Source organism: Procambarus clarkii, chromosome 63 (assembly GCF_040958095.1).
Source record: "Procambarus clarkii isolate CNS0578487 chromosome 63, FALCON_Pclarkii_2.0, whole genome shotgun sequence".
Classification (NCBI taxonomy): Eukaryota; Metazoa; Arthropoda; class Malacostraca; order Decapoda; family Cambaridae; genus Procambarus; species Procambarus clarkii.
In genome coordinates, this window is record NC_091212.1 from 26,143,665 (window position 1) to 26,170,214 (window position 26,550).

Genomic DNA, 26,550 nt, shown 5'->3' on the forward strand with positions numbered 1-26,550 from the left:
TTAAGCAATGTGACAGAAAACTGCTTAAGGTCTGAGAGACCAGCCGACAACCTGCTGGGTGAGGCGAACCTCACCCAAGCCTCACTCACATCTCACGATGCCTCACTCTTATTATCTCTCACTTTTCCATCTGGTATCTCTAGTCTTAACTCTAGTTTTACTTGAGAGATCTGTATCACTGATCATCTTATAATACTCTGTCATGGGACATTGATTTAAAATGAGGACTGAACAAAACTCAAACTTGTTATTCTATACTTAGAAATTTATTGAATCAAACTATTTCCATTTCCAGCAATCGAATACTAGTTCTGCACTTACTGACATTTTATAAAGTTATTATTTAACATTGAATTAATCAACCCACCAATCCACTCATCCTCAACCATGCACTGGCTTCCTGGATCAGACTACACTTATCACCACTAAGACACCCAATCAAGACAATGCATTACTGACACTCTTACCTCCTTAAGAATATCCTAGGACCCAGCAACCTGAGTGAGGTGAGGGGGAGGCGGTTGGCATGCGCTTCTGGCCACACTCTTACTCACTCAATGGTCTCATAATGGATGTGGTGGTGGATCTATAGGTGGATGTCACTTTAGCCCTATTTCTTAAGCTGTCTTGCGCGTTGTTTCACCTCTGGCCTGCTCATGCACTGAGCCATCCTGGTCGTTGGACTGGGTGCTGTCTTTTCTCTCTTTTCGTAGGTTTGTGATGGCTCCTTTGGTTCAGGATTGTTTTGACAAGGCTCTTTTCTTGTTGGTATTTGCTTCTGGGGGTCAGGTCAGGGAACTTCATGCTCTCCTCCAGTGCAGGGTTTTTTGCTCTTTCGGTCCCTGGTGGTAGGTTTGTTCGGTTGCAGCCGTCTCCTTCTTTTCTGGCGAAGAATGAAATGGCAGCTTTTCAGAGGGGTCCTTGGGTGGTTGATGCTTGGTTGGTTCAGCTGGGGGTGCATCATGTGTTGTGTCCGGTTGCGACTCTTCACTGTTATTTATGCGCCACGGCCTCTGTGACCTGGGACATGCTTTGGGTTGACCTGGTTTCCCTTCTTCCTTGCTCCAGGGCTCGGGTCTCCCAGGTCGTCCACAGGATTATTTGTTCCAGCTAGCCTGCGGTCTATCTTCATGCCCAAGACATTCGCAAATGTGTTGCTTTAGCTGCTGTTTTTGGTAATATATCTTGGTCTATCATTCGGGCGCGGGGATTTTGAAAGAGTCCTAGCCGCCTGTTTCCTTGTTAACACTTTCGCGTTCTGGGCGTGCGCACGCCAGACAACCCCAAGGTGGCCCGGGCATTTCCCGCGAGCAAGCGGAAACACTTAAATGTGTATACTCTTTTCAGTTTTATCACCTCAATTTTCATTGTACGTCGTTCATTGTACATTTTGGTGTCAAAATGTTCACAATAGAATTCCCTACAGGAATATATGCATATAAGGTCCAAACGCCTGACGTGCCACCCCGCATCAAACCCTAAAATCGGCTGAGCGTTACCCGTGAGCACGCAAGAGCAATAAAATGTGTATACTTTTTTCACTTTTGTTACCTTAATTCTTGTGCTACGTCTTTCATTTTGGTATCAATCTGTTCACAATAGATTTCTTACAGGGGTATATGCTTATAAGGTCCAAAAGCTTGACGCACCTCACCTGCAGAAAAGCCAAAAGTCGACCAAGCGTTACCTGTGAGCGAGCACCCATTGGCACACTCGCAACACCTACTCACAAATATATTTACTCTTTTCAAGTTTCTCACCTCGGTTTTCACCTCAGTTTACAATAGAACGGGAAGATGTTGGCGCACATTTTAAAACCAGTCCCATGAAGATCATATAGAAACTTGAATTTTAACAAATACTGTACAGTACAACCTTGATTCAACGCACTACATGTATATGGGACCAACCCCGGTGCGTTGGAGCATTGGATTCATTGCAAGAGGTGACCTTCAAGAGGCATTTGCATCAGTGTCTTTTTTTTTCTTGTAAACAATAAAAATTGCATTATCATATTACATGCTGTACCTATATATTACTACTCTACTAAAAAATACTGTGTTACTGTTGTTATTTACCTTATTGTTGGAATTATGTCCATCTTGAATTCTCATGGAGTTGTGAATGCTGTACAGTAAATAGGTACTGTACTGTATTATGCCGTTAGCATTGTATTGATAAGTAGTTCTACTGTATGTTGAGTACTACAATACAGTTTATGAAAACTATTTTACACTAAAATTTCTGTACTGCATCCTTAATTTGAACACTAACATTATATACTTAAATTTAACACTTATTCTAACTGTACACGCCACACACAATGTTCTTAGATGTTTGCATCAGCTTTGCTGGTGCTCGCTGCTGCTGCTGTGTTTGCTTCAGCTGCTTCTGAGCTGGTGCTCGCTGCTGCTGCTGTGTTTGCTTCAGCTGCTTCTGAGCTGGTGCTCGCTGCTGCTGCTGTGTTTGCTTCAGCTGCTTCTGAGCTGGTGCTGGCTGCTGTTGTACCAGTGCTGGGTACGGCTGTGCTCGTGCTGAGTATGGCTGTGCTCATGCTGGGTACAGCTGTGCTCGTGCTGGGGTACAGTTGTGTTTGTGCTGGGTACGGTTGTGCTTGTGCTAGGTACGGCTGTGCTCGTGCTGGTTGATTTTCTGCTACTAGTTCTTGCAAAATATTGCTTCATTTTTTGGCATTAATAAGGCACTATTAGTAAACCCCTGAGACATTTTGTTGTACAGTATAACATATACAGCTGTAGTAAAAAAATGGTAAATTTCAACATTATTCTTCCACCGGCGGATAAATACGTCAATCGCAGACAAAGCTAAGGGCACTTAGTGCCTACTGTACGAACGCAGACTAGGTCTATACACCCTACAGTAGGCTGGTGTTTAAGCCAGATCCAGTAACATAAATTTCTCTCAAATATTGGATTTACATCAAATTATATATTTTTGGGTTATATATTTAGTTTAGCAACATTATTACGATAAAAAGAGCTATAAAAAATACTTATTTTAGAACTGATTTATTAATTTTATTATTTCAAAGCCGTAGGTCACTGAACTGTGGCGACGAAATTGAACAAAACCCACATGGTGTTGTGTGCACACGGATTAGACCCGTCCACTCGTACTGGAGTTGTGCCGCCAATACCATGAAAAATTTCTCAAATAGCAGATATCTATCATATTACAGTATATTTTTGGTTTTATTTAGTTTAGTTTAATTAGGATAATAAAGAGTTATTAAAACACCAGTTTTAGAAATGATTTATTAATTTAAAATGTTCAAAGTCATGGGTCACAGAACTATGACAACACAGACGAAAGTGAGTGAAACCTCACTGTAAAGTGAGGTTTACTGTACAGTATTCCCTTATTTGTCCACCCTCACTCATGTCGTTTCATCACTGAAAATGTATATAAGAAGATTTCGACACATTAGCTAGCTATTCACGCTTAAGCCTCTAAATTAATTTACAAAGATACGTGTGCCACAAATCAGTAAACGAAAATCATTGAACTCAGTCATTAAATTGTGTGGACCACTCTGGCTGGTGTTTGGTTAATATGCATCACTTGTTGTGTGGACCATTCTGGCTGGTGTTTGGTTCATATTCTTAATATATATGGTTCATATACTATACTTCATTCTGGCTGGTGTTTGGACCACTTATTGTGTGGTCCACTTGTGTGATCCAACTTGTCTTATGAAGGAATTATTAATTGTAATCTGTGATAGAACGAGACAGTTTTCCACCACTCTGTGAACTCTGTCCCAACATCGTAAGCTTATGGACCACTTGTGTGGTCCACTTGTGTGATCGAACTTGTCATATGAGCGAATTATTAATTGTAATCTGTGATAGAATGGGAAAGTTTTCCACCAGTCTGTGAACTCTATCTCGACATCATAAGCAAATCCCAACATCCCCCACTTCGGCGAACCATTGTTCGTCGAACCGGGTGAGTAAATCCGGCCTGAAAAGTGTGCAAACTAGCTGGAGATTCGTTGAATTGGGGTACGTTGAATCGAGGTTGCACTGTATTTTAATTTTGGACATCACCTTCGTTACTAAGGAACATCCGCAAAATTATTTGTGGACGTCATCTCCGTCACTAAGGAACGAAAGTGTTAATGTTCGTGGCGCTAGTCGGGCGTGTGTCGCTTTGTGTTGCAGGTTGCAGCCAGTTGTCTCAGCTTCGAGTTGAGATGCGAGTGGCAGCCGCCTCCCGGGTAAATCCCTCTTTACTTTTTCTGGGGTTAGGTAGCTCTGGGAAGCAGGAGGGGCTCTCCACAGAAAACCTACTTTGAATGTAATGAAACTACATTTTCTGGGCGAGTCCCGGAGGTTCCCCGGCAACCCTCTCCCTCCGGTCGGCAGTTTTTGCATTTTGATATTCAGCCTCTGAACTGAGGTTGGGTCGCCGGCGCAAGGGGTCTGGTGCTCCCCCTTCCCTCTCTTGGGAAGGGGCAAGCTGCATAGACAGCGGCACGGTGGCGGTTGTGACATCATGCTTGTTTGTTTGTTTTCAGATTGTGGAGTTCTGCTTGATAATTCTGGTTCAGTAGCAATTTTAACCAGGAGTCTGTTTTGGGATGTCTACCTTTCTTAGTGCCAAATCTGGTAGATGGCAAACATAGAATGCTTCCAACCACATGGGGGTTTCTGTAGGTCATTGCTCCTCGTGCCTCTCTAAGGGGGCCAGGTTCTGTCTTGTGGTCCCCGGTAGGCTAGAACTCCAATCGAACTGACTGATGCCACTGTGTAATATAAGCATATCAGCTTAGAATAGCTCCAGAGAGCTTACGGAATTCACCCAGAAAATTGTGTTTCATTGCATTCACCGCTGGCTTTTTATGCTCATGATATTCATTCTTGACACTATTTGCTTTTGTGTACTAAATTATAAGGATGTTCTAAGTGGGTTTAAGTTGTAAGCATTATCTGCCATTGATAGTAATCAAAGATCAGTGATGACCACCTAAAAGATCTTTTTGAAAGCAGTATAAGAATAGGTAAATTACATGCAGACTGCAAGTCAGACAGTGTGCTGCTCCCAATAGAAATCTGTTTCCCCAAAATGAGTTACCTCAGAGTTTATCTGTTACTTGAATTTATTTTAAGACATGGCATTGAAACATGTATAATTGTTACTATTTTTGTAATGTTCCTCTGCTTGTAGAATGGTCATTCCTAGCATTAACTGCAAGTCCATTTCAAAAGTGCATGAAAATATTCTCACCGAAAGACAGAGAATAACAAACCTTTATTGTGCAAGCCTTGTGTGTAAGGCCAAGATGACATGTTGCTACCCACTGCCCCATTTCCTTGTACTACCCTAGCACAGTCTACTGCTCAGCACAGTAACTGCACACTACATCTTAACCTTCAATTTCCTTGTTACTTTTTAGTTTGAAATGGAGCATTCTTTGGCTAATACTTGTGCTACAAACAGTAGTCTTCCCAGCTTGTCACCATCTTTTCATAATTACTTTCTTGGCTAATACTATATAGTTTGGTCAATATTTACATAATTTGTGATATTATATTAGGCTTTTGGACATTTACATAAACTATATATTGATTACTGTACTAGAATTAGGGCTTGGAATGCTGTAGTTGCCATGTAGTGTTTCCCCTTCTGCCATCTAGCTGTAGTAAATACAGTACTACAGTACTGATGAATTTTTAAATATAGCTTCTTATAGGTACAGTACTCCTTGGCTTATACATCATGTTCGTGTATTTCTGACCAGTACTGACCACCTAAAAATAGCATTCACACTTCTTTCTTTGTGAATCTAAGTCTTTTGAATTGATTTTTCAGTAAATTTAATTTACTATGTAAAATTCTCCTACCTCAATTCTGAACAATTATGATGTTTTCAATGTTCATTGTGTCTTTCAAAATCTCATTGGGCCTTTTAAGGTCTCATTATGCTTTTACAGATTGAAAAATAATCTTTACATAAGATTGATGTTCAGTGTCATTTGTGTACAGTATACACTGTACTTGTTTTAGCAAAATCTTAAAAATAATTTAGGTTTGTAGTCATTTTCCTTTTCTTGAATTTTTAACAATTCTAAATTTTAGCCATAAAATGCTACTATTTCTTGACAAATTTTGCTAAAATTGGGATTTCCAAGACTGACTATGTGTTGGCTGGTAGGAAGAACAGTATGCTATGTTCAGAGCCTATTTAATCTGGACAGCCTTGCATAGTGAAGTACTGGTATTTATATCATTAACCCAGATGTTTCTCACGGCAAAAGGGATCTCAAGGGTTGCATTTCACAATTTGTGCTCATAAGGATATTACAATTTAAGGCTATTTTGTTCTTGAAAATGGAGTTCTTACTTGCTGCTTCGTCATTTATATATTGTGTTGGAACAGTGACCATTCTCCTGGCAGGAAAAAAAGTAGTTTTTACTTTAACAAATATAATTTTTCTCATTATTTAGGATGGCTGCTATCAGCTGTCTTGGCATTTATTTTTAGTGTAAAATCAAGAATGTGAAGTACTTTGGAAATTTAGCAGGCTATATCATTGCCACATAATGCAAGTCTTCATAAGAGCTGATCACAAAAATGCACACACACTAGGGCTTCAAAATGTCACATGACAAAGATTACTGGGAAGAAACTACACAATGGAAGTAATGTTCATCCTGTAACTTCACTTAGGTAATTAAGTAAAAATGTGTGTGTGTGCTTGAGTACACACACACCCTACCAGTTAGACCTACTCACAACCTACCAGTTAGAAAGAACTTTTTCAGTGTCAGAGTAGTTAACAGATGGAATGCATTAGGCAGTGATGTGGTGGAGGCTGACTCCATACACAGTTTCAACAACCTGTTCTCTTAAAAATAATGTTGCTTTTGGCCGTTTGCCCGTAAGGCCGAAAGTGGACGTAATTTGAAAATGAAAATAAATTTGCAGGGTTTTTTTTCAACAACGGTAAGTTAAGGGTCCTCTGGTAGGTTAGGTGGGCAGGAAATTCTCATAAAGTTTCAAATTTTTATGAAAAATGTTAATTGAAAGTTTCCTCTCCTAACCTTTCCGAGTAGGCTGGACGACTCAAACAGAAAACGGGACACTACGTCACTTTTGTGAGTCAATTTCATTTCAAATTACGTCCACTTTTGGCCATAGCGTGCATACGAGCGAAAAGTGACGTTATTTTTAAGAGGACGGGTTCGTTTCAAATGTAAATTTGATAAGAGTCCAGTAGGCTCGGGAATCTGTACACCAGTTGAGTGACAGTTGCGAGGCGGGACCAAAGAGCCAGAGCTCAACCCCAGCAAGCACAACTATGTGAGTACACACACACACCCACACACAAACACACACAAACACACACACACACGTCATAGATTTAAACTAGCTAAACACAGATGCCGAAGAAATATAAGAAAATTCACCTTCGCAAATAGAGTGGTAGACGGTTGGAACAAGTTAAGTGAGAAGGTGGTGGAGGCCAAGACCGTCAGTAGTTTCAAAGCGTTATATGACAAAGAGTGCTGGGAAGACGGGACACCACGAGCGTAGCTCTCATCCTGTAACTACACTTAGGTAATTACACTTAGGTAATTACACACAAACACACACACAAACACACACACAAACACACACAAACACACACACACACACAAACACACACACACAAACACACACACACAAACACACACACACAAACACACACACACACACACACAAACACACAAACACCCACACACACACACACACAAACACACACACACAAACACACACACACACAAACACACACACACAAACACACACACACAAACACACACACACACAAACACACAAACACACACACACCCACACACACACACACACATAATTAGTGTAGTTAGTAAACAGTTGATTGACAGTTGAGAGGCGGGCCGAAAGAGCAAAGCTCCACCCCCGCAAACACAACTAGGTGAATACAACTAGGTGAACACACACACACACACACACACACACACACACACACACACACACACACACACACACACACACACACACACACACACACACAACCGTGGTAGACGGTTGGAACAAGTTAGGTGAGAAGGTGGTGGAGGCCAAGACCGACAGTAGTTTCAAAGCGTTATATGAAAAAGAGTGCTGGGAAGACAGGACACCACGAGCGTAGCTCTCATCCTGTAACTACACTTAGGTAATTACACTTAGGTAATTACACACACACACTCATCGGAGGCACCAGTGGCTGTGTGGATAGTATGCTGAACACGTAATCCTGTGGCCCGGGTTTGATTCTCAGCGCCGGCGAGAAACAAAAATGAGCAAAGTTTCTTTCACCTTGATGCCCTTGTTACCTAGCAGAAAATAGGTACCTGAGAGTTAGACAGCTGTTACGGGCTTCTTCCTGGGGGGGGGGGGTGAAAAATAATTGTTAGTACTGTAGTTAGTAACAGTTCATTGATGAACAGTTGAGAGGCGGGCCGAAAGAGCAAAGCTCAACCCCCATATATACATATACATACATATGGTTGGAGCACACTAAGTGAGTAGATGGTGGAGGCCGAAACCGTCAGTACAGTACTTTCAAAGCATTATGCAACAAACAGTACTGGGAACACGGGACACCACAATCATAGCTCTCATCTTGTAACTACACTTAGGTAATTACATACACACCACAACCTACTGTGGTGTGTCTGACTGCTCCCACAACCTACCAGTCTTAACATGCACTGATATGCCTGCTATAAATTGACCATTTCTGGCTGTAGAGGATCATTTAAAGCTAATTTTCTGCCATGATACAGCTTTATACCTTTCAATATTGTAGTGTCAAGTAAGAGGGGTTACAGGTTATTGAATACTTTCAGGTATATGCTTTTGATCCATATCTTTATTTTGTTCTCTCCTTTTCTTTTTGTACCAACAACTAGCAGAGCACCATACAATACTGAAGCACTATTAGTTTAATTCGGAACATTTACCAACATTGTACAACTTATTACAAATTCATTGCAAATAATTGTATAGCTTATTGTCAGTTAAGACTTGATATAAATGTTGATGAATTTAGTTAATTTTTTCATTTCTTTCTCTTTCTTTCATTGTTTTATTTGAATAGCATGTAATATATTTGTATATGCTCCTTTATACCCATCTTTGGTTATTGGCTTTATTTTAAAGAATAAAAATATCATACCTTTTTAGCATGTTGTTTAAAAGTACAGTACAGTATAAGCTTTCTTTCAGTGCTCTATGTTTGATTTGACGTTTTCTCACTTTTCCTGATTTGCATTGCACCGTGTATGTTGGTAGTATGCATGTGGGAGTCTGGTGCACTGTCTGTGTTTCAGTCGCGTTCTTTCTGCGGATGACCTGACCTCAGGCTACTCTAGTGGTGAAGCAGATGCTGGAGACCTGATCTACGACCTTAGGCATGAACCTGTTCCTCATGTGGAGCCCGAATTAGTGACAGACCCTAAAAGGTTAAGCAGAGTTCGGCGAACTCAGAGTCTCTCGGCCTCGACCCTTAGCCTCCATCGCTCTCAGAGAGCTGGAGTAAGGAAAGGAGAACCGAGAGGAGTGAGAACAGGTAGTGCAGGTCGTGGATCAGGACCAGTTGATGACCTGGGTGCCCCTGCCTCTTACAGTAGCTCAGGTCACCCTGCTGCCCCCCATCACGGGTCAAGCTTCAAGCGGTCACGACCTGGTGAGGTGAGTGATGGACATGTGGTTGAGAGTTAACTGTGTAAATGAGTTGGTACCTCTATCCTGGCCATATGTGTAAAGTTTTATGTCATTTGTTTTCTGCAAAGAATGTCTTAAAATATTTATATGATTATGCAACCATTTACTGGACAATAGACACAGTTTGAAATTTGGAAGTTATATTATTATTACAGTATTATTTTCTGTCCATTCTAATACTGTATAATGGATGTTAATATAATATTTTTATATTAGCTTTCGGATATTTATGCTGTAATACAGTCAGTTTTAGTATGTTGTGGTACCTACTGTAATACTTTTTGTACCATGTTCATTTCTAGTCACATGATTATGATGGATTCGTTATGTAATAAAATACAATATATACAGTTTTATCAAAGTTTTGAGGCGTAAGATAAAAGAATGTGTGACAAATATCATACGTGATTGATTGGCTTTTGGTTGTTGGCACTTTGTAAGTTCTCAGAAAGAGGTGCCACATTTACACACTTCCTATTGAAATGTTATTTTCTTTATTTAATATTAATTGTTCATGCTTTATTACTAAGTTGAATGTGGATATCCTAAAGGAGATATAACACTACCAGATGTTTGAAGAGTACAAAAAAAAATAGATATGCATGTGTGTGTGTGTGTGTGTACTTCTTGTAAGAATTATATTAAAGGTATTATCAGTTAATTAACATTTAAATTTGCAAATAAGAATATTTGTATTGCATATAAACTGGTTCAGTATTGTAGTTTAATTTTCAATTTACAGAAACTAATTTAATTTTAATTGTGAAGAACTAATGCTGAGTGACACATAACGGTTTTCATTTCAAAGCTTCCACAATTTTTTCAAAACAAATACTGTACAGTATTATAAATTAAATCTTCAGTTTTCTATGAATCTGCCAGTCCATTTAAAAGAAGCAACTGTGAGAAACTGAAAGAAAAAAAACAGCTCATGTCTTAAGGATTTCTCAGTTCCTAGGATGTACTCCTCAACCATTCTGTATAATTTGATTATTACAGTTGCAACTGTAATTTATTTATTGTTTATGTTTGCTTTGACTCAAAAGCACATTTCAGTCAGAAATCATTTATAAATTGCCTTAAATTTCTTATAAAATAATAACTTCATTGTATTTCAAATAAAATTAGTTATGAAATCTGGTCAAATTTTATAAAGATAAATATGTAAATTTAAAGAGAGAGAGCCATTCTTGTAACTGTTTTAGTGGTATTTAACATGGGTTCAGTTGTGAAACATTTAATCTTATTATTCTTATATGTTCTTACCGACATTATTACACCTATGCATTAAGAAATATAAGTATAAATGAGATGTTTTAAATAAAGTGTAAAAAATTTAATTTTTTTTTAGAAAAGGTTAAAAAATCACAGACCACATTGCCCTCTTAATGGTATAACAATAATAAAGAGGAAATAAAAATCTAGTTTGCACCTAAGGCTTCAAAGATGGCTGATGAATAATTGAAGGTCAAAGGTACTGAGGAAAACTTAGGTTGTTGTTGCTAATGATGCTTGTGGAATAGAAAAAAACTAACTATGAGCTGAATACGTAAGTTAATAAAAGACATCGTAGCTGTGAGACAGAGGTTAGTAAGCTTGTGGAGGCCTCTGTTGAAATGCTTTGGTGCCACTCTATACGTACATTATTATGAAAATCATATTACAGGTTAAGAACAACTTAGTTCAATGGAGCTCCTATAGTGATTGAGGAGAATCAGAGCTAGATATTATTTAAAAATTTCATATGCAAATAGAGAAATTAAAGATAATGCATGAAGTACAGTAAATGATTATTGAATAAAATTTATGGTGAGAGGCCAAACACCATCAGTCAGTTTGTTCAGTTGGAATATAACAGTTTTTTCATGGTGTTCAGTTAAACATAATTTGAGAAAACTCAAAACCCACTAACATGACCAATAAATGATTTCAACTTAAAAACTATGATTTAACCCTTGAATGGCACTAAACATACATATATGATTGGACATAACATCAGTTTCTCAAACTGCACAAACACTTTCCAATTTCTAGGGGAAGCCCCGTCAGCTCACCGGAGCTATCCTGGCTGAATGGATATGTATAATTTTCTGGCATCAGTCAAAGTGCTTGGAGTTCTTGCCTACCGGGGACCACGAGCCAGAATCTGGCCCCTTCAGAATGGCACGAGGAGCAATGGCTTATAGAAACCTCCCCCTGTGGTTGGGAGCATTCTATGTCTGCCATCGACTGGGACAGGCACCCAGAAAGGTAGGCACCCCAAAACAAACCCCTATTCTGGTGAAAATATTGCTACTGATAGCGGAACAAGTAGACAGAACACCCCAAACAAAATATCAAACTATCATGACGTCATCATGTCGCCGTGCCACCGTCAGCGCAATCCCCCCTTCCCGGGAAGGAGAAAGGGAAGCCCCAGACCATCTGCACTGGCGATCCAACTGGTAGTTCTTGGCTGATGTGATTACTGGCTGGTCGAGTGCCTCTGGCTCCGGTTTTGTTTCAGTTCTGTGCCTTGTGGTGTGGGCTGTCTCTACCGGTAGGGTGTGAGCCAGGAGTGAGATTCCACGGTACTCGGGCTGCATGCTCCTAAGGCTCTCTTCCCTAAGTGCCCTGTAAGTACTGCCCTTGGGGCCACCTTCCACAAGTCACCTTGGGTTCTACCTCTGCTGTGTCCTTTACTGCTTGGTTCTGGGCTGCCCTTGGAGTCAGCTGGGGTTTTGTTGCCCTTGCTTGTCTCTGGGTAGGAGGTTAGTTTTTGTCACTGGTTGGGGCGTGGGGTACTGCACAGCTAGTTTTCACCTATAATAGCGGACGGCTCTGTTCCGCCTGGGTATATTGTCCTCTTGTGGGGTTTTCTTTTGTTTTTGTTTTTGCTTGGTGGGGGGTTCTGCCTTTGTGGTCCCCCTTGGCTGTTCTAAGGGTTTTTCTATATATGTTTTCTGTTTGGTGGTACTCCTCGCTTGGCCCCGTGAGTGGACACAACCTGGGGGGTTCAGCTTTTAGAAGTTTGTTTGGTAGACTTGGGCACCGGTTGGCAGTACCCTGCCTGGGCTTCCCTTAGCATGTTACCAAGGCAAGGGCCCTAGGAAACCCCGCGGGGCTCTGTGGTCCGATGGATGTGACCCCTGCGTCCCCCTCGCGTCTTGCGAGTTTGAAGGTTGCTCTGTCCCCTTGTCTCAAGGTGACAGTCACCTGTTTTGCCTCCGCCTTGCTACCTGTTGGATCATTGGATTTTTGACCTGGAGTTGTGCGACGGGTGTTGTCTGTACGTGCTCTCATTCACCTGGGCCACTGGTCATGATAAGCAAGTGCAGGTGGCTGCTGCGTTGCATGCTAGGTTTAGGTTGCTGCAATGCTCTTGGTTGGTTGCGGCCACGGATGCCCTGAGATTGTCCCGTTTTGGTTGTTGGGGTCTAGACTTGGGAGTCGGGGTTCGCTTCGGCTCTGGTTCCTTCTGCTCCTCCTAGTCCTTACCCTTCGGTTGTGCATACTTCCTTCCCTTGCTTTCGGCTCTGAGCCGTAGGCGGGTTTTGGGGTTGGAGCAGGTTCTGGTTGGGTCGAGACTCGGGTGGTCTTGGGGGTTTTCCTCTTCTGGGATGGCGGCGGGGGTATTCGAGCCTGTTCCTCCAGACGTGCCGTATGGGTCTGACTAGTGGGTTCCCTTCCTTAGAGTTTTGCACGGCTGCCCCGGTTTTTCCTTGTGAGGCTGGGGCTTTGGAGGGGTATGGCTCGGCCCCGGGTACTGCTGTTGAGGTTCCCAGGGTTGGGGAGAGGTTGCCTGGGGGGGCCTCATCCCTGTTTTGCCCCGCTTGGGTCTTTGTACCCTTGGTGCAGGGCTTGCAGTTCCTCAGAGTGGGGTTTTCCTTCCCCATCTGCGTCCATGTTGGTTTCGGGTCTACCTCTCCTTGGGTTTGGTTCCGTGTCCCTTCGGGTCTGTCGGTCCCATCATTCATGTGGGTGAGTTTCACCCCCTTTTCCTACCCCTTTTCGTGCTTACGTCGCGATACTGTTCCCTTCGTATCGGGGGTCCCCTGCATGTCTCTTGATCAGGGGTTTCTTTTTGTCCATGTGTACCTCCGTGCATTTGTGCTTGCTTGTCGTGGTTCTCGTAGGTTCGCGTACCTCTTCATACCTTCCAATATTATTGGAATGTCTGTTGACTTCCTGTGAGGTTTCCCTCTGATCTCTTTTCGGACTCATTGGTCCCCTTTCGTCCTCCTTGTCTTCTTTCGCTTCTGTTTTGCCTTATTTTGTTTTCACATCGTCTCTCCTTCCTGTTTCGACATTCCTCGTATTCGTTACGTACACCTTGCTTGTGTCTTTACGATATGTGTGTGTCCGACGGTTCGTACCTTGCACTGGGGCCCGGGGTGTTCGTTTTGTTTCTGGGTGGTGTACTCGTGTGTTCCGTGTCGTTTATCGCGGTTTTTCTATGGCTTCTCGCTCATCTTCTTTCTCTGGTAATAGTCCTCTAGATGCCGGGGGTGTTTTGGATTTTATATGTGGGGACGTCACTTCGTTCTTTTCCCTGCTTCTGGGGGTGGGGTGGCTCCGTGTGGTGCCACCTCTGCCTCTGTACTGCACCTCGTCCTCTGCTGGGCATGCACCTTTGGAAATATTTCAACTTCGAATTCACATTTTTGTTCGGGTAACGGTACATACAATACCTACAGCCTCTTATACGCATATCGTTTCGGGCGAGTCACTGGCGATGCTCCTGGTGTGTTTCTCGGCTCGACTGTGTTGTGGCATGGTCGTGTCTCCACTCTGCAGGTGAGATTGTATTGTCTGGCGACTTTGTCGGCCAGGTGCTGGTTCTCGACTTTTGGTGGGGTACTTGCCTAGTTGTGTTTGCGGGGGTTGAGCTCTGGCTCTTTGGTCCCGCGTTTCTACTGTCGGTCGACAGGTGTGCAGTTTCCTGAGTCTACTGGGCTCTGTCTTCTCTACCATTGCATCTGCGTGTAGAGTCTGCCTCCTCCACATCGCTTCCTAGTGCATTCCGTTCCTACCTCCTCCGACATTGATCAGGTTCTTTTTTAATGTCTGTGGCTTGTTTGGGTACTCAGCTTCCTCCTGTGAACTCCTGTGCTTGTCTCCCCCCCCCCCTCCTGCTTGTTTACTCTGTCACTTCCCCGCTTGACAGGGTTGTGTCGATGGCTGCAGCACTGCCCCGCATTTCGGTGCTTTTTGTTAGTTTTTTGACACCTGGGTCTTTTCCCTATATTTGGACACTCCATCGTTCCCTCGGTCTATGCTTTTGAGTCCTCCTTTCTTGCTTGGTCTTTGTTCTCTGGACACTCCTTCCTTGCCTATCTTCAGTGCCTGGCTGCACCCTGATATCCATGGTGTCCCCTCTGTGTTTGTGTGACCTCCCACTCCACACTTTGTGGTTGGTCGTGTGCATTGCGTTCCTGGCTGCTACTTGGTCTGTATTCGGGGTTTTTCCTTGCCTATTTCCGTTTTTTCCCCCGTCCTACACATGGCTGTGTATCTGGGTCGGTGCTTATTGGCTATACTGATGTTAGGTGCTAGGGTGGGCCTCTGTCCATGTTCAGTTCTCTGCTTTTGGACTACCCCAGTGTTCATTTTTGGTACCGAGTTCTTTCATTTTTCTTTGTATCTCACTGCAGGCTTCTGTGTTGCACTGTCTGTGGGGGGTGGTGGACTTCTGGTCCACCGCTCTTGCCCTACTGGTTCCTTTTCTTAGGACAGGTAGCTGGGATTCCGGTCCTGGCTCCAATTTTTCTTTGTTCCTTTTCTGGGACGTGTGTTTTTGTTTTCCTGTGGTTCCCGTCTTGCGTAGTTCCCCTCCTGTATACATTGAGGACGCATGCATTTGTTTTTCCCTGCTGGAGCTGGTTGCGCTGCTCCTTTGGGTTGCAGAGTCGCTGTTTAGCTTCGCGTCTTGCGCTTTCGTTTGTGGTGCTCCTTTTCCTCGTTGGCCTCTGCCTGGGCCCTGGCTCCTTGGGGTTTGACCTTGTTGGTCCTTCAGGGGTTCTGGGGGGGGGGAAAGGTTCTCTTGGACGAGGCGTGTCTGCTCACCCAGGTTAGTTCGGCTCGCTGGGGTTGGGTTCCTGGTTTCCCTGGCGGCCATTTCCTCTGTTTTTTTGCCTGCCTTGGCAAGACCTGCTGCTTTCCTTGGTTCCGGCCCTGTGGGTCTTCCTGCGGTTCCGCCTCTTTTTGCTGATCGGTCCAGCCCTGTTCAGGGCTGGTTCAGTGCCATCCTGGTCGTTGGCCCAGATGGTCTATTTTCTTTCTCCTCCTCGTTTTGGTCCTTTGGTTGCTGCTTGGTTGGTCAGGCCGGGGGGGTTTCCTTTGTTGTTCGGTTGCAGGTCTTTGCTGTTCCCTGCGTGTCTTGGCCTCTGGGGTCGTGGACATGTTTTGGTTTGATCGGGTTGCCTTCCTTCCCTCATTCCTGTTCTGGGGTTTGGGTCTGCGGGGTTGTCTGAAGGGTCTTTTAGTTTTGTCTGTGGTCTTGTTTTTTAGGTTAGGACACTTGGCGTCCACCTCCCGGATTCTTCTCTCTTTTCCTTATCTGTGGTGAAGTAGCTCCGGGGAGCCGACGGGGCTCCCCTCAGAAAACCAGTGTTGAATGTAATGAAACGCCATTTCTGGGTGAGTCCCGGAGGCTCCCCGGCATCCCTCCCTTCCTCCCTCCGGATGGCGGTGTTTTTTGCGTATTTTGACATCCAGCCTAAGAACTGCCGGTTGGATCGCCGGCACAGATGGTCTGGGGCTCCACCTTCCCCCACCCGGGGGAGGGAGGGGGGTTGCGCAGACAGCGGCACGGCGACGTGATGACGTCATGATAGTTTGATATTTTGTTTGGGGAGTTCTGTCTACTCGTTCGGCTTTTGATGCCAACATTTTCACCAGAATAGGGGTTTGTTTTGGGGTGCCTGTCCCAGTCGATGGCAGACACAGAATGATCCCAACCACAGGGGGGTTTCTATAGGCCATTGCTCCTCGTGCCTCTCTAGAGGGGGCCAGGTTCTGGCTCGTGGTAACTGGTAGGTAAGAATTCCATGCACTTTGACTGATGCCAGAAAGTTATACATATCCATTTAGCCTGGATAGCTCCGGGGAGCCTCCGGGACTCAACCAGAAAATGGCATTGCATTACATTCAATGCTGTTTTTTTTTGTGCATAATCAACTAGCAAATGCTCCAACTTTGTCTAAATGATCACCAATGTAACTTGAAAAACAAGAAAATCAAAAATATTTAAAAAATTGAATATTGAAAACTTAAGATTTTCAAATCAGATTAAAAATAATATAAAATATCACCACTTGATCATTTGGTGTTATTATTCTCTCAGAATAGCATATGATCTTCATTTCATCAAATTAGAATACCTGTATAGGTTTTCAGTATACAGTAGTTTACTTTTAACAAAAATCGTCAATATGGCATTTAAAATATGCGGCAAATTTAGACAAAAACTAAATTATAACTCCAAACATTTAGGGTTTGTAAAAAATCCATTTTATAGAGCTTGTAGAACAGACAACTGTGCACACTATGTAAAAATGGTGAGAATCGGTCAGAAACTGGATTCTTTTATTTGACTCGAAGTTTAAATTCTAGTTATAGATGTAATTGAAGTTAAAGTTATCAACAATAAATAAGGTAGTTCTAATTCATTAATTTACTTGTATGTTGTAATAAACATTGTTTGGCATTTGTACTCGAATATGTGAAAGTTGTAGGTCAATATGTGTTGAAATGAAGTCAAGACAAAATAATGCCCCCCCCCCCCTCCAAAAAAAAATATATATATATAGATATTTATAATTGTACAGTAATGATTTAGGGGATATATTTAGTGTATAATTTATATAAGTGAAAAATCCCTAATCTGGTCCCTAATCATCAAAACAACCTAGAAAGACAAAGAAAATAGAGTTTAAAATCTGTGAAAAAATCAGCCAAAACAAATTCAAAGTCCCAAGTTCTGCGAGTTGTAACTGATTTATTTGTTGACCAATTTCATTCTATCTTGACATAGTTAGGTATGGGTATGCGCTCTCCAGGATGTAAAGGTTACAACACAATCAGATAATAAACAAAGGCAAAGAAAACTAAAAACAAAAAAAATATTATTTCCCCTAACAAAATATTTTTTGGACATTGATGAAAGTAACAGATATTAACATTGGGCAATGTATTTATATGATATATAACAAAATAGAGCATAATAACATACTCATTATTATTTGTTGTGTTATGTATTACTCAGCAATGCTATAAAAGCACGAGCTGCATATCCACTTTGTGGACACTTCTTACTACTATTCTTCTTCATTGTGCATCGGACAGGTGCTTGCATCTCTCATACTGTATTATCCATCAGTTCCAGTTAATAGGAGCTGTTCTCCTTAACAAAACATTCTTGTTTTTAAAAAAAAAAATTGTCTAAAATCAATTTCTGAAAATATTTTGATGAAACTTCCACGACGCTGAAGCCAATAAGTTGGAAATTTGTTTAACATTTTTAAGTAATTTTTACATAATTTGAATATTTTTCGCTTTCCAGGCCCCTGTTTTGCGCCATTTAAGGGTTAAAGCTAAAATGTTGAGTTATTAGCACTCAACACTTGAGTTGAAAGATCTTCTTTGCATGTTATTCCTTGAAAACTTGAAGCTTATGTTCATGGTGTGAACTATGATATTTTGACAACTCTTAATATTTTTACAACTCTCTAGTGCACATACATCATTAAATTGAGTGAACAGTATTTTACATGGTTGCATAATCTAACAATATCAGTGTTTTGATCTTTGATGTTCATGTATTGTTTGCTGATCAGTTACATTGAGAAAGATGAGATTCCCGTAGATTCCCTTATGCAAAAAATTGATAGTGGTCTGTTTCTGGATGACATGTGTGGTGAATATGCCTTTGGTGCTTTTCTCTTGTCTTGCTGCTGCTATTTATTATATTTATGATTGTTTTGTACTACTGTTAAGCTATTTAACAAAAATTATGTTTATTTATGTTTTTGTCATGGCCTTAATACATATGCTTATTGTTTTTGGTTCTAACTGGCTTTTTACTTTTTTTTTTTTTTGGTATATTGTGGAACATGAAATTATGACTGTGCATCGGAACATTATCCTACTTATTTACAAGAATATTAATTATGTGGACTCTGGGGCATCAGGTTATTTGTGGTTTTCTGCTAAAAATCCTCCAAACATTTAGGATCATGCAAAAGGGCTCAGAGGCTCAGCATGGGGACTACAAAGAAACTCTGTATCTAAGAGAGAAGAGTCAGATTTAAAGAAAGTTAATCAGCAGATTAGGAAAGAATTTTCGCATGGATTGTACCATAATGACTCGGAACGATTCACCTTTTCCTGTTACGCTGTGACCAGTGTGAGCCACAAGGGTCATGCCAAAATGAAGTTTCTAAACCAGGGTTGGTGCACTGTGCATGGGGTGCTGGTGTTGACACTACCTACTGTTCACAACTTACATTCCTTGGTACAATAGCTGTAATATAAGTCATTAAATGCACTCTGTTTTCATTTAAATTCACTGTATTGGCTTCTGCAGACTTTCTAATGAGCTTTCTTGCTTCAATCTTATTATATGTTAGAATATTAAGTGTTTTGCACTTTACCAGTAATCCTTTAGTTAATAAAATGTAGAGATAGATGGTTTTGCTGTTCAGTAATGCATTTGGAAAAAGGTTTATAAATTAGAGACGCTATATTAATGACTAACTGCAATCAGATGTGTGTAACTAATATCCAAATCTAATTTTGGATTAGTATGCAAAATTTACACAGACATACAGTAGAAAAAGTAATTTAAGACTTTATTAACATAACCCTTTTAAATATGTATGTACTAATGTATGTTTGTTTCCCACAATGAATGTAGCAGTGTTTAGATTAGTTTCAGATGTTGGTTATACTCCCTCAAAGAAACACATGTTGTAGTTGTTTATTATTTGCTTTTATCACTTGGTATTTAAATTTATATATTTTCTGTAATACCAACATAATTGCTCTTTTAATTGATCACAATGTATAAATAAATATTTGATTTGGATCAACAGCACAGGAGTGAATCCATTTTTTTCATATTTAAATTATCATAATACAGCATGAGCAAAAAACAAAAAATATATTTTGTGCCCTGTACCTGAAAGATATAATCTTTCCCACCAAAAACAGTAGCATATATTTTGCGCTTTTACCAGATCTCAGCCTACGCTACACTTCCAAGAGCCGCCAGCAAAAGGACAGTCACGAAAAAGAGGCAAGTCTGAAAATCGACCCAGACCAAAATCAATGGTGAGTATTTGTATAGAATATTTTATGTTGATGTGTTTAAATGAACAAATCCACAAGGACCGTGACGAAGTTCGAATCCTCGTCACGGCCCTTGTGGATTTGTTCATTTGATGCATCACGATATTATGATTTCTGTGTGTAATTGATGTGTTTACATTTGACTTTATGCTTCATTATTGTCCCAGTAGTACAGTCAGGTTCATTCCCGACTAGCAACGGGACTTCCAGGTTAGAATCCCAGTCGAGATAGATATAGTTGGGCACATTTTCTACTACCTAATGCTCCTGCTCACCTAGCAGATACTAGGTACCCAGGAGCTAGTCAGCTTGTGGAATTACATCCTAGGGAGGTCAGTAATTTGACCTTTTGGGTAGCCTTGATATAAGTCTAACATATATACTGTATGTTGACTAGCTGCCTGTCCCACAACACAATGAATTATCACTTGCCTGACCTGGTGCGTGATCCCCAGCACACCCCATGGTCGGCTGAGTATTTCCCTTTCATTTTAGTATCAAATTGTTCCCAATAGAATTCTCTAAAGGAATATATGCATATAAGGTTAAAAAACCATCACGCCACCCACAGCAAACCTGAAAATCGGCTGAGCGATACCCATGAGCGGGCACCAATCCGCACATCCCCAGCACCCGGACTCAAATGTTTATACAGTATTCTTCATTTTCTCACCTCAATTTTCGTGTCGAGTCGCTCATTTTGGTATCAATTTGTTCTCAATAGAATGCTCTAAAAGGATATACTATATGCATATATATAAGGGCAAAAGGAAGAAGAACATTACCAGTACCATAAGAATAAAGTACATTGTCATGTTAAAAAAACTGCTTCTCATCATTATTTATACTCGTTATTCGTTCCCCACATTATTTGTTACACTATTTCATTCATTTTTGTCTTGCTTCCTTCACATAAGTGTTCGTACCACAATATCATATGCATAAAAAATGAATAAACATGTCTGTACTTACTACCCAATGATGTTTGCAGAACATGAGTTAAGCATTAAGTTGAACCACTCCACCTGCTCCATGAAAATGTTTCCTGAAGTTTCTCGACCCATGTTTTATAGGTGGAGTGAATGATGGGTAAGCATTACTGCTTATCCACCACCCAGTATGTCCTCTTGCAATGGTACAAGCCAGAGTATGGTGCAGCACACAGTGGTGCCACACCACACGACTTGCACTTATTCCTGCTGTCCTTCCTTTTACCAGACTTGTAGCAGACACGACACTTCAGACCTTTCTCAAAGCGCATTAGGGAATGATTCAAGTTTCTGTTCAGACGTTCAGGTTTATCCATAATATGAAGTTTTCTCCAAGCAACAGCACTACTAGGAGTTGTCTGAACCTTGTCTTCCGTGTCAAATGATTCTTCATTTTGAGGTGACGAAAGGAAGAGTGGCTGCCTTACACTTGATGATCCGGGGGCTGCAACATTGTTGCCAGTAAAAATGCTCTCATCGTCATGTACATCAACAGCATGTATGATGTTATTTTGGAAAGGTCAATTCTTATACTCAAGGTTCAACAGTGACCAAATTATGGAACTGGACCAATGAGAGTTTGCTTCAAACGTGTTAATTTCCCTGCTTTTGTCATGGATTGGCTCTGTTCTTGACTACTATCCATCATGGAGTAAATGTAGAGTGTTTATAAAGGCACAAACAAATATAGCTGAGTAAAGATAACCGGAACGGGGACACATTTTTTCGCAAGGGGAGGCCACAGCTGTCACGAGTGTGAACATAATAACAATGGGTCTACTGCGTGGGTGGCAGTGCCGTGATGCCACATAGGGCATCACAGAAAATGGGAAGACATTGGCACTTTTTAAAACAAGTCCCATAATGAAAGAAAAAAGAACGGATTTTTAACAAATATTTTAATTTTGGACACAGCATTCGTCCTCACACAAACTGAGTACATTCATACACAGACGCATTATGCATTATCGGTCAGACAAAGTGTTAATAGAGTATTATTGTAATTATATATTAGTGTATATGCTTGGTGTGGTTGTGAATTAGAATTTTGGAACTGTTACATAATTCAAAACAACTGGTATGTGTGGTATGATGATTAAAAAATATCATTGCAATGTCCTTTCTTATTTTGGTTTCTAAGGTTATCAATTTTCAAGATAATCTTCAAAATAAAAGTAGGGAACTACATATGTTCCATGCATTATTTACTCTACTAAAATCTTCAACATTTTTTTATGATGTATTATTGATTTTAGGAGAATTTAAACATTGAAATGGTCTTATCAGAATTAATACTTCTATCTGGCCTAGAAGAATAGAGCATACTCAGTTATACATATCTCATGATTACTCATTTCATTTTTGGTTGCTCACTTCAGATTAATGCAGCAGATGTGACTCGGGGTGCAGAGTGGGCTCGTGCTCAGCGAGTTGGGTCCACAGTCTCACTTAATACAGAGCTAGAGTTATCCGAGTCATCGTCTCACTCTTCTTTAGCATCAATTGCCTCTTCTTCTCAAGGACAGCATTCAGTTAGACCAAAGACTCGAACAGGCTCCATGCGCAGACCAAGAGTTAACTCTCAAGGTAGAAAAGTGACAGGAACAATATCACGGTCTTCATCTCGTTCCACCACAAATGTTGTTAAAGCAGTTTCCTTGGAGGCTGGTTCTGAATCAGAGTAATGAAAATAAAAGACAATTCAAAGGTTGCAATTGTTAATGTGATTAATATGTCTTAAATGGTGTTATGGACTGTGATTTAGCAGCTTATGGAGATTATTGCATATCTGTGCAAAGTCTTAGATGCCAGATTTGCAGGTGATATATAACTGGAATATTTTTTTGTATTCTTTTCAATAGGAAGAGAGTAATGATTTAGTTTTAGAAATGCTTTAAATTTCAGCTTCCTTTGAAAAGTATGACTGTAATTGCACTGTATATTTTATACAAGATTTATTACATATGGATAAGACAAGTATTACATGAAGATATTTCAACAGCTTGTTTCATCATAGTAACCAAAACAGTGTGGTTCGTAAGGAAGACTATAATTGCTCTGTAATTATATGTTGGCAGTGAAAACACTTATGTGGATTATACATTATATTCCTTTAAGCATTTGTGTTTCTTGCTTCTTAATACAAAAAGCATTAATGACATTATCTGTAAAAGAAACACCATAGTCACTTTTCTAAATGTTTTATCCATTACTCTCTCCAATGCTTGTCATTTTAATGCACTGTGTATCATGCTCAGTTGATCAGTGTGTGCACAAAATACAATCTCTCTCTTGTACACTTCTTGCTTGATGTATCACTTACGAGGATTTGTGGTCTTCCTATTTGGACAGTGTTCAGCATTAATGCATGTGCATTTTATAATACACGTATATATACATGTATACATGATTTTTTATTTTTTTTATACCGAGAAGCGTGATTAAATTGTTTTGTAAAAATGTCAAGCAATTCAACACAATATTATTTAAGGTTTGACAGTTCCTTGTGCATGACATACTGATTGGGTCAAATTCATCCTTTAAAATATCTTCATATTTATTGAACCATTTTCTGAATGTAGATGGTGTTAGAGAGAGAAGTGTACTAAAAGTTAATTCACAATTAATCAAGCGCAGTTGTTGCACATTGGTATTATTGCTTTGCATTATTCATAACATTTTGCATAAGAAAAAATGAGATTGTTAATAATGTGGGTGCATTTGTATATATGATATTGTTACAGCACCATCAACAAAGATACTCATTGTGGATCCATTATTTACCAGATTTTGAATTCATTAAACAGGAGCTTTAAGTACGGTAGATAATCAACAGTGAAGACAGGAAATATATGATATTATGCTACTGTTTATTTATAAATAGGATTGCTAGCAGTGTTATCAGGAACAACTCTTTGGAGGCTTCAAGGTGATTGATATGCATGATAATAGTAAAATTACTACACACAAATGTTTGGACAAGTCACACATTAGTGTATTGGTGTAGTGATGTAGTTGTCCTAATACCCTGCTCGTCTAGGCTTGGCAGATCAAATTCGCAAGTTTTCCTTGGTTCAGTAATCTTTAATCAAAAGTATTTTGTACTTAAGTATACAGATCATCACAATATTTCAAAAGAAGGCAAGAGTCCGGACCAAGGAAAGCTTCTTGCTTGAAAATAGAGAGTATCCTCTACCTCGATTGAGCAGCATTCTCACTTTCTAAGTAGCTTCAAAGTAGAAGTTGTTTAGAATAAAATTCTAAGAATATCTTTTTTTTATACTTTGATGTTTTTATCATAAAAGCTCAAACTGTAATGTCAATTATTAATCTCTTTAAAAAAAATTTATTTACAATTACAAAAACAAATATCAAGACATTCGAATCCAGATGACCACTTAAGAGCTATAGGGGTTTATGTGCCATTGCTGTCACTGTTATGAAAATGAGGTGTTAATTTTGCCTCATTTATTAAAGAAATGGTGTTTTAAGTTTCCAGTTATGACATGTATATTGAACAATGTTGTGAAGTCGGATTTTTATTATGGGAATTTCCAGTCCCCTTATAGTTGTAAAGAATACAGTATATTGTAACCTCATTTTATGTTATGTCGGAATGATTGTTTTAACGTAAATAAAGAATGAAAGATTAAGTATATTTATCCCATTCCTAATAGTGTGAGTAGAAATCATTATATAGTAGAGGCTGGTTTAACATTATTTATTACCTGTGAAAAAGATTTATGTAATTCAAACTTCAGTATATGGTTGTGAGATGGTGGTGCTTTATGAATGGGAAAAATTCAGAGTTATTCCAACCATCATCGGAAAGCAAGTGTAGTGTTAGGAGAATAGATGCAGTAAGAAACTATAATAAGGAAAGACTTATTATGTCTTTAGTCTTGCAGTTTATGTGCAAAAGTACATAAACTGCAAGATTGTGCTGAATGTTCTAAGCTGTTTGACATGGTTAAGAAGTGGGTGATGGTGAGCTGGTGAAGAGAGTGCTCAAAAAAACTTCAAGGTAGGTGGAAAAGACCAGAAAGAAGGTTGGTAGACATGGTGAGTGTGAACAATGCACAGAATATGGTATCTGTACAAGATTTTAATCTCCCCTGGTGCGAACAGCTATGCACTCTTGAATAGTAGTCACTTCCCGAGTCATAACTAACTGTGAGTATCTAGCATCAATTTTTTGTTGTTACCATTATGGAATTTTCTGGGGGAGCCCCGTTGAGTCCCCGGAGCTATCCAGGCTGAATGGATATGTATCTTTCTGGCATCAGTCAATGCATGAAGTTCTTGCCTACTGGGGACCACGAGCCAGAACCTGCCCCCCCCCACCCCCTCTAGAGAAGCACGAGGAGCAATGGCCTAAAATGACCCCCCTGTGGTTGGGAGCATTCTATGTTTGCCATCGACCAGGATAGGCACCCAGAAAGGTAGGCGCCCCAAAACAAACCCCTATTCTGGTAAAAGTATTGCGAACAAAAACCGAACAGGTGGACAAAACTCCCCAAACGAAAATTAGCAAACTATCATAACGTCATCACGTCACCGCACCGCTGTCTGCGCAACACCCCCCTCCCAGGGAGGGGGAATGGGGAGCCCTAGACCCACTCACCGGCGACCCAATCTACATTTCTTAGGCTGATGGGAGTCTGGTGCAGTCGTGCCTCAGTTTTACATTTCAGTTTTGTGCCTTGTGGTGTGGACTGACCCTTCAGGTGGTCTGTGAGCCGGGAATGAGATTCTATGGTACTTGGGCTGCATGCGCCTAGGGTCACCTACCCTTGGTGCCCTGTAAGTACTACCCTTGGGGCTTGTGGCCTCCTTCCACAAGTCACCTCTGGGTCTACCTCTGCCTTGCCATTTACTGCTCGGGTTTTGGCCACCCTTGGAGTTAGCTGGGGGGTTTTCTTGCCCTTGTTTGTCTCTGGGTGGGGGTAGTTTTCGTCACTGGCAGGGGCTCGGGGTACTGCACAGCTAGTTTTCACCTATAACAGCGGCCAGCTCTGTTCCGCCTGGGTACATTGTCCTCTTGCAGGATTTTCTTTTGTTTTTGTTTTTCTGCCTGGTAGGGGTCCACCATCACTGTTTTTGGGGGTTTATATATTTCTCACTCTGTTGGTGGTCCTCCCCGCTTGGCCCCTGTGAGTGTACATGTCCCAGGAGTTCAACTTTAGAGGTTTGGTAGACTTGGGTGCCAGTTCACAGTACCCTGCCTGGGCTTCCCTTAGCGTGTACTCAAGGCTAAGGGCCCTGGAAAACCACACAGGGGCTACGTTCTCCAATGGATGTGACCCCTGAGTCCCCCCTTGCATCTTGCGAGTTTGAAGGTTGCTCTGTTCCCTTGTCTCTGGGTGACACCGGTTTTGCCTCCACCATGCTGCCTGTTGGGTTGGTGATTGTTTTGACTCGGAGTCGTGCGACGTGTGTTGTCTGTATGTACTCCAGTTCACTCAAGCCTCTGATAATGAT

General features: G+C 40.9%; 1 protein-coding gene across 5 annotated transcripts in view; it reads left to right on the top strand.

Annotated features, from left to right (window-relative positions):
* The window catches only part of LOC123769447 (uncharacterized), a 65,878-nt gene extending 41,156 nt beyond the window's left edge, over window positions 1–24,722 (top strand). For 3 of the 5 annotated variants that reach the window (XM_045760552.2, XM_069308817.1, XM_069308818.1), the window contains exons 7-9: window positions 9,358–9,718; window positions 19,969–20,062; window positions 22,449–24,722. In XM_045760552.2, the coding sequence (XP_045616508.2) occupies window positions 9,358–9,718; window positions 19,969–20,037 (430 nt within the window). In that variant the 3' untranslated portion in view covers window positions 20,038–20,062; window positions 22,449–24,722. The remainder of the gene's footprint in view (window positions 1–9,357; window positions 9,719–19,968; window positions 20,063–22,448) is intronic. The other 2 variants (XM_069308821.1, XM_069308819.1) reach the window with 2 other exon arrangements.
* Window positions 24,723–26,550: the final 1,828 nt, after the last annotated feature.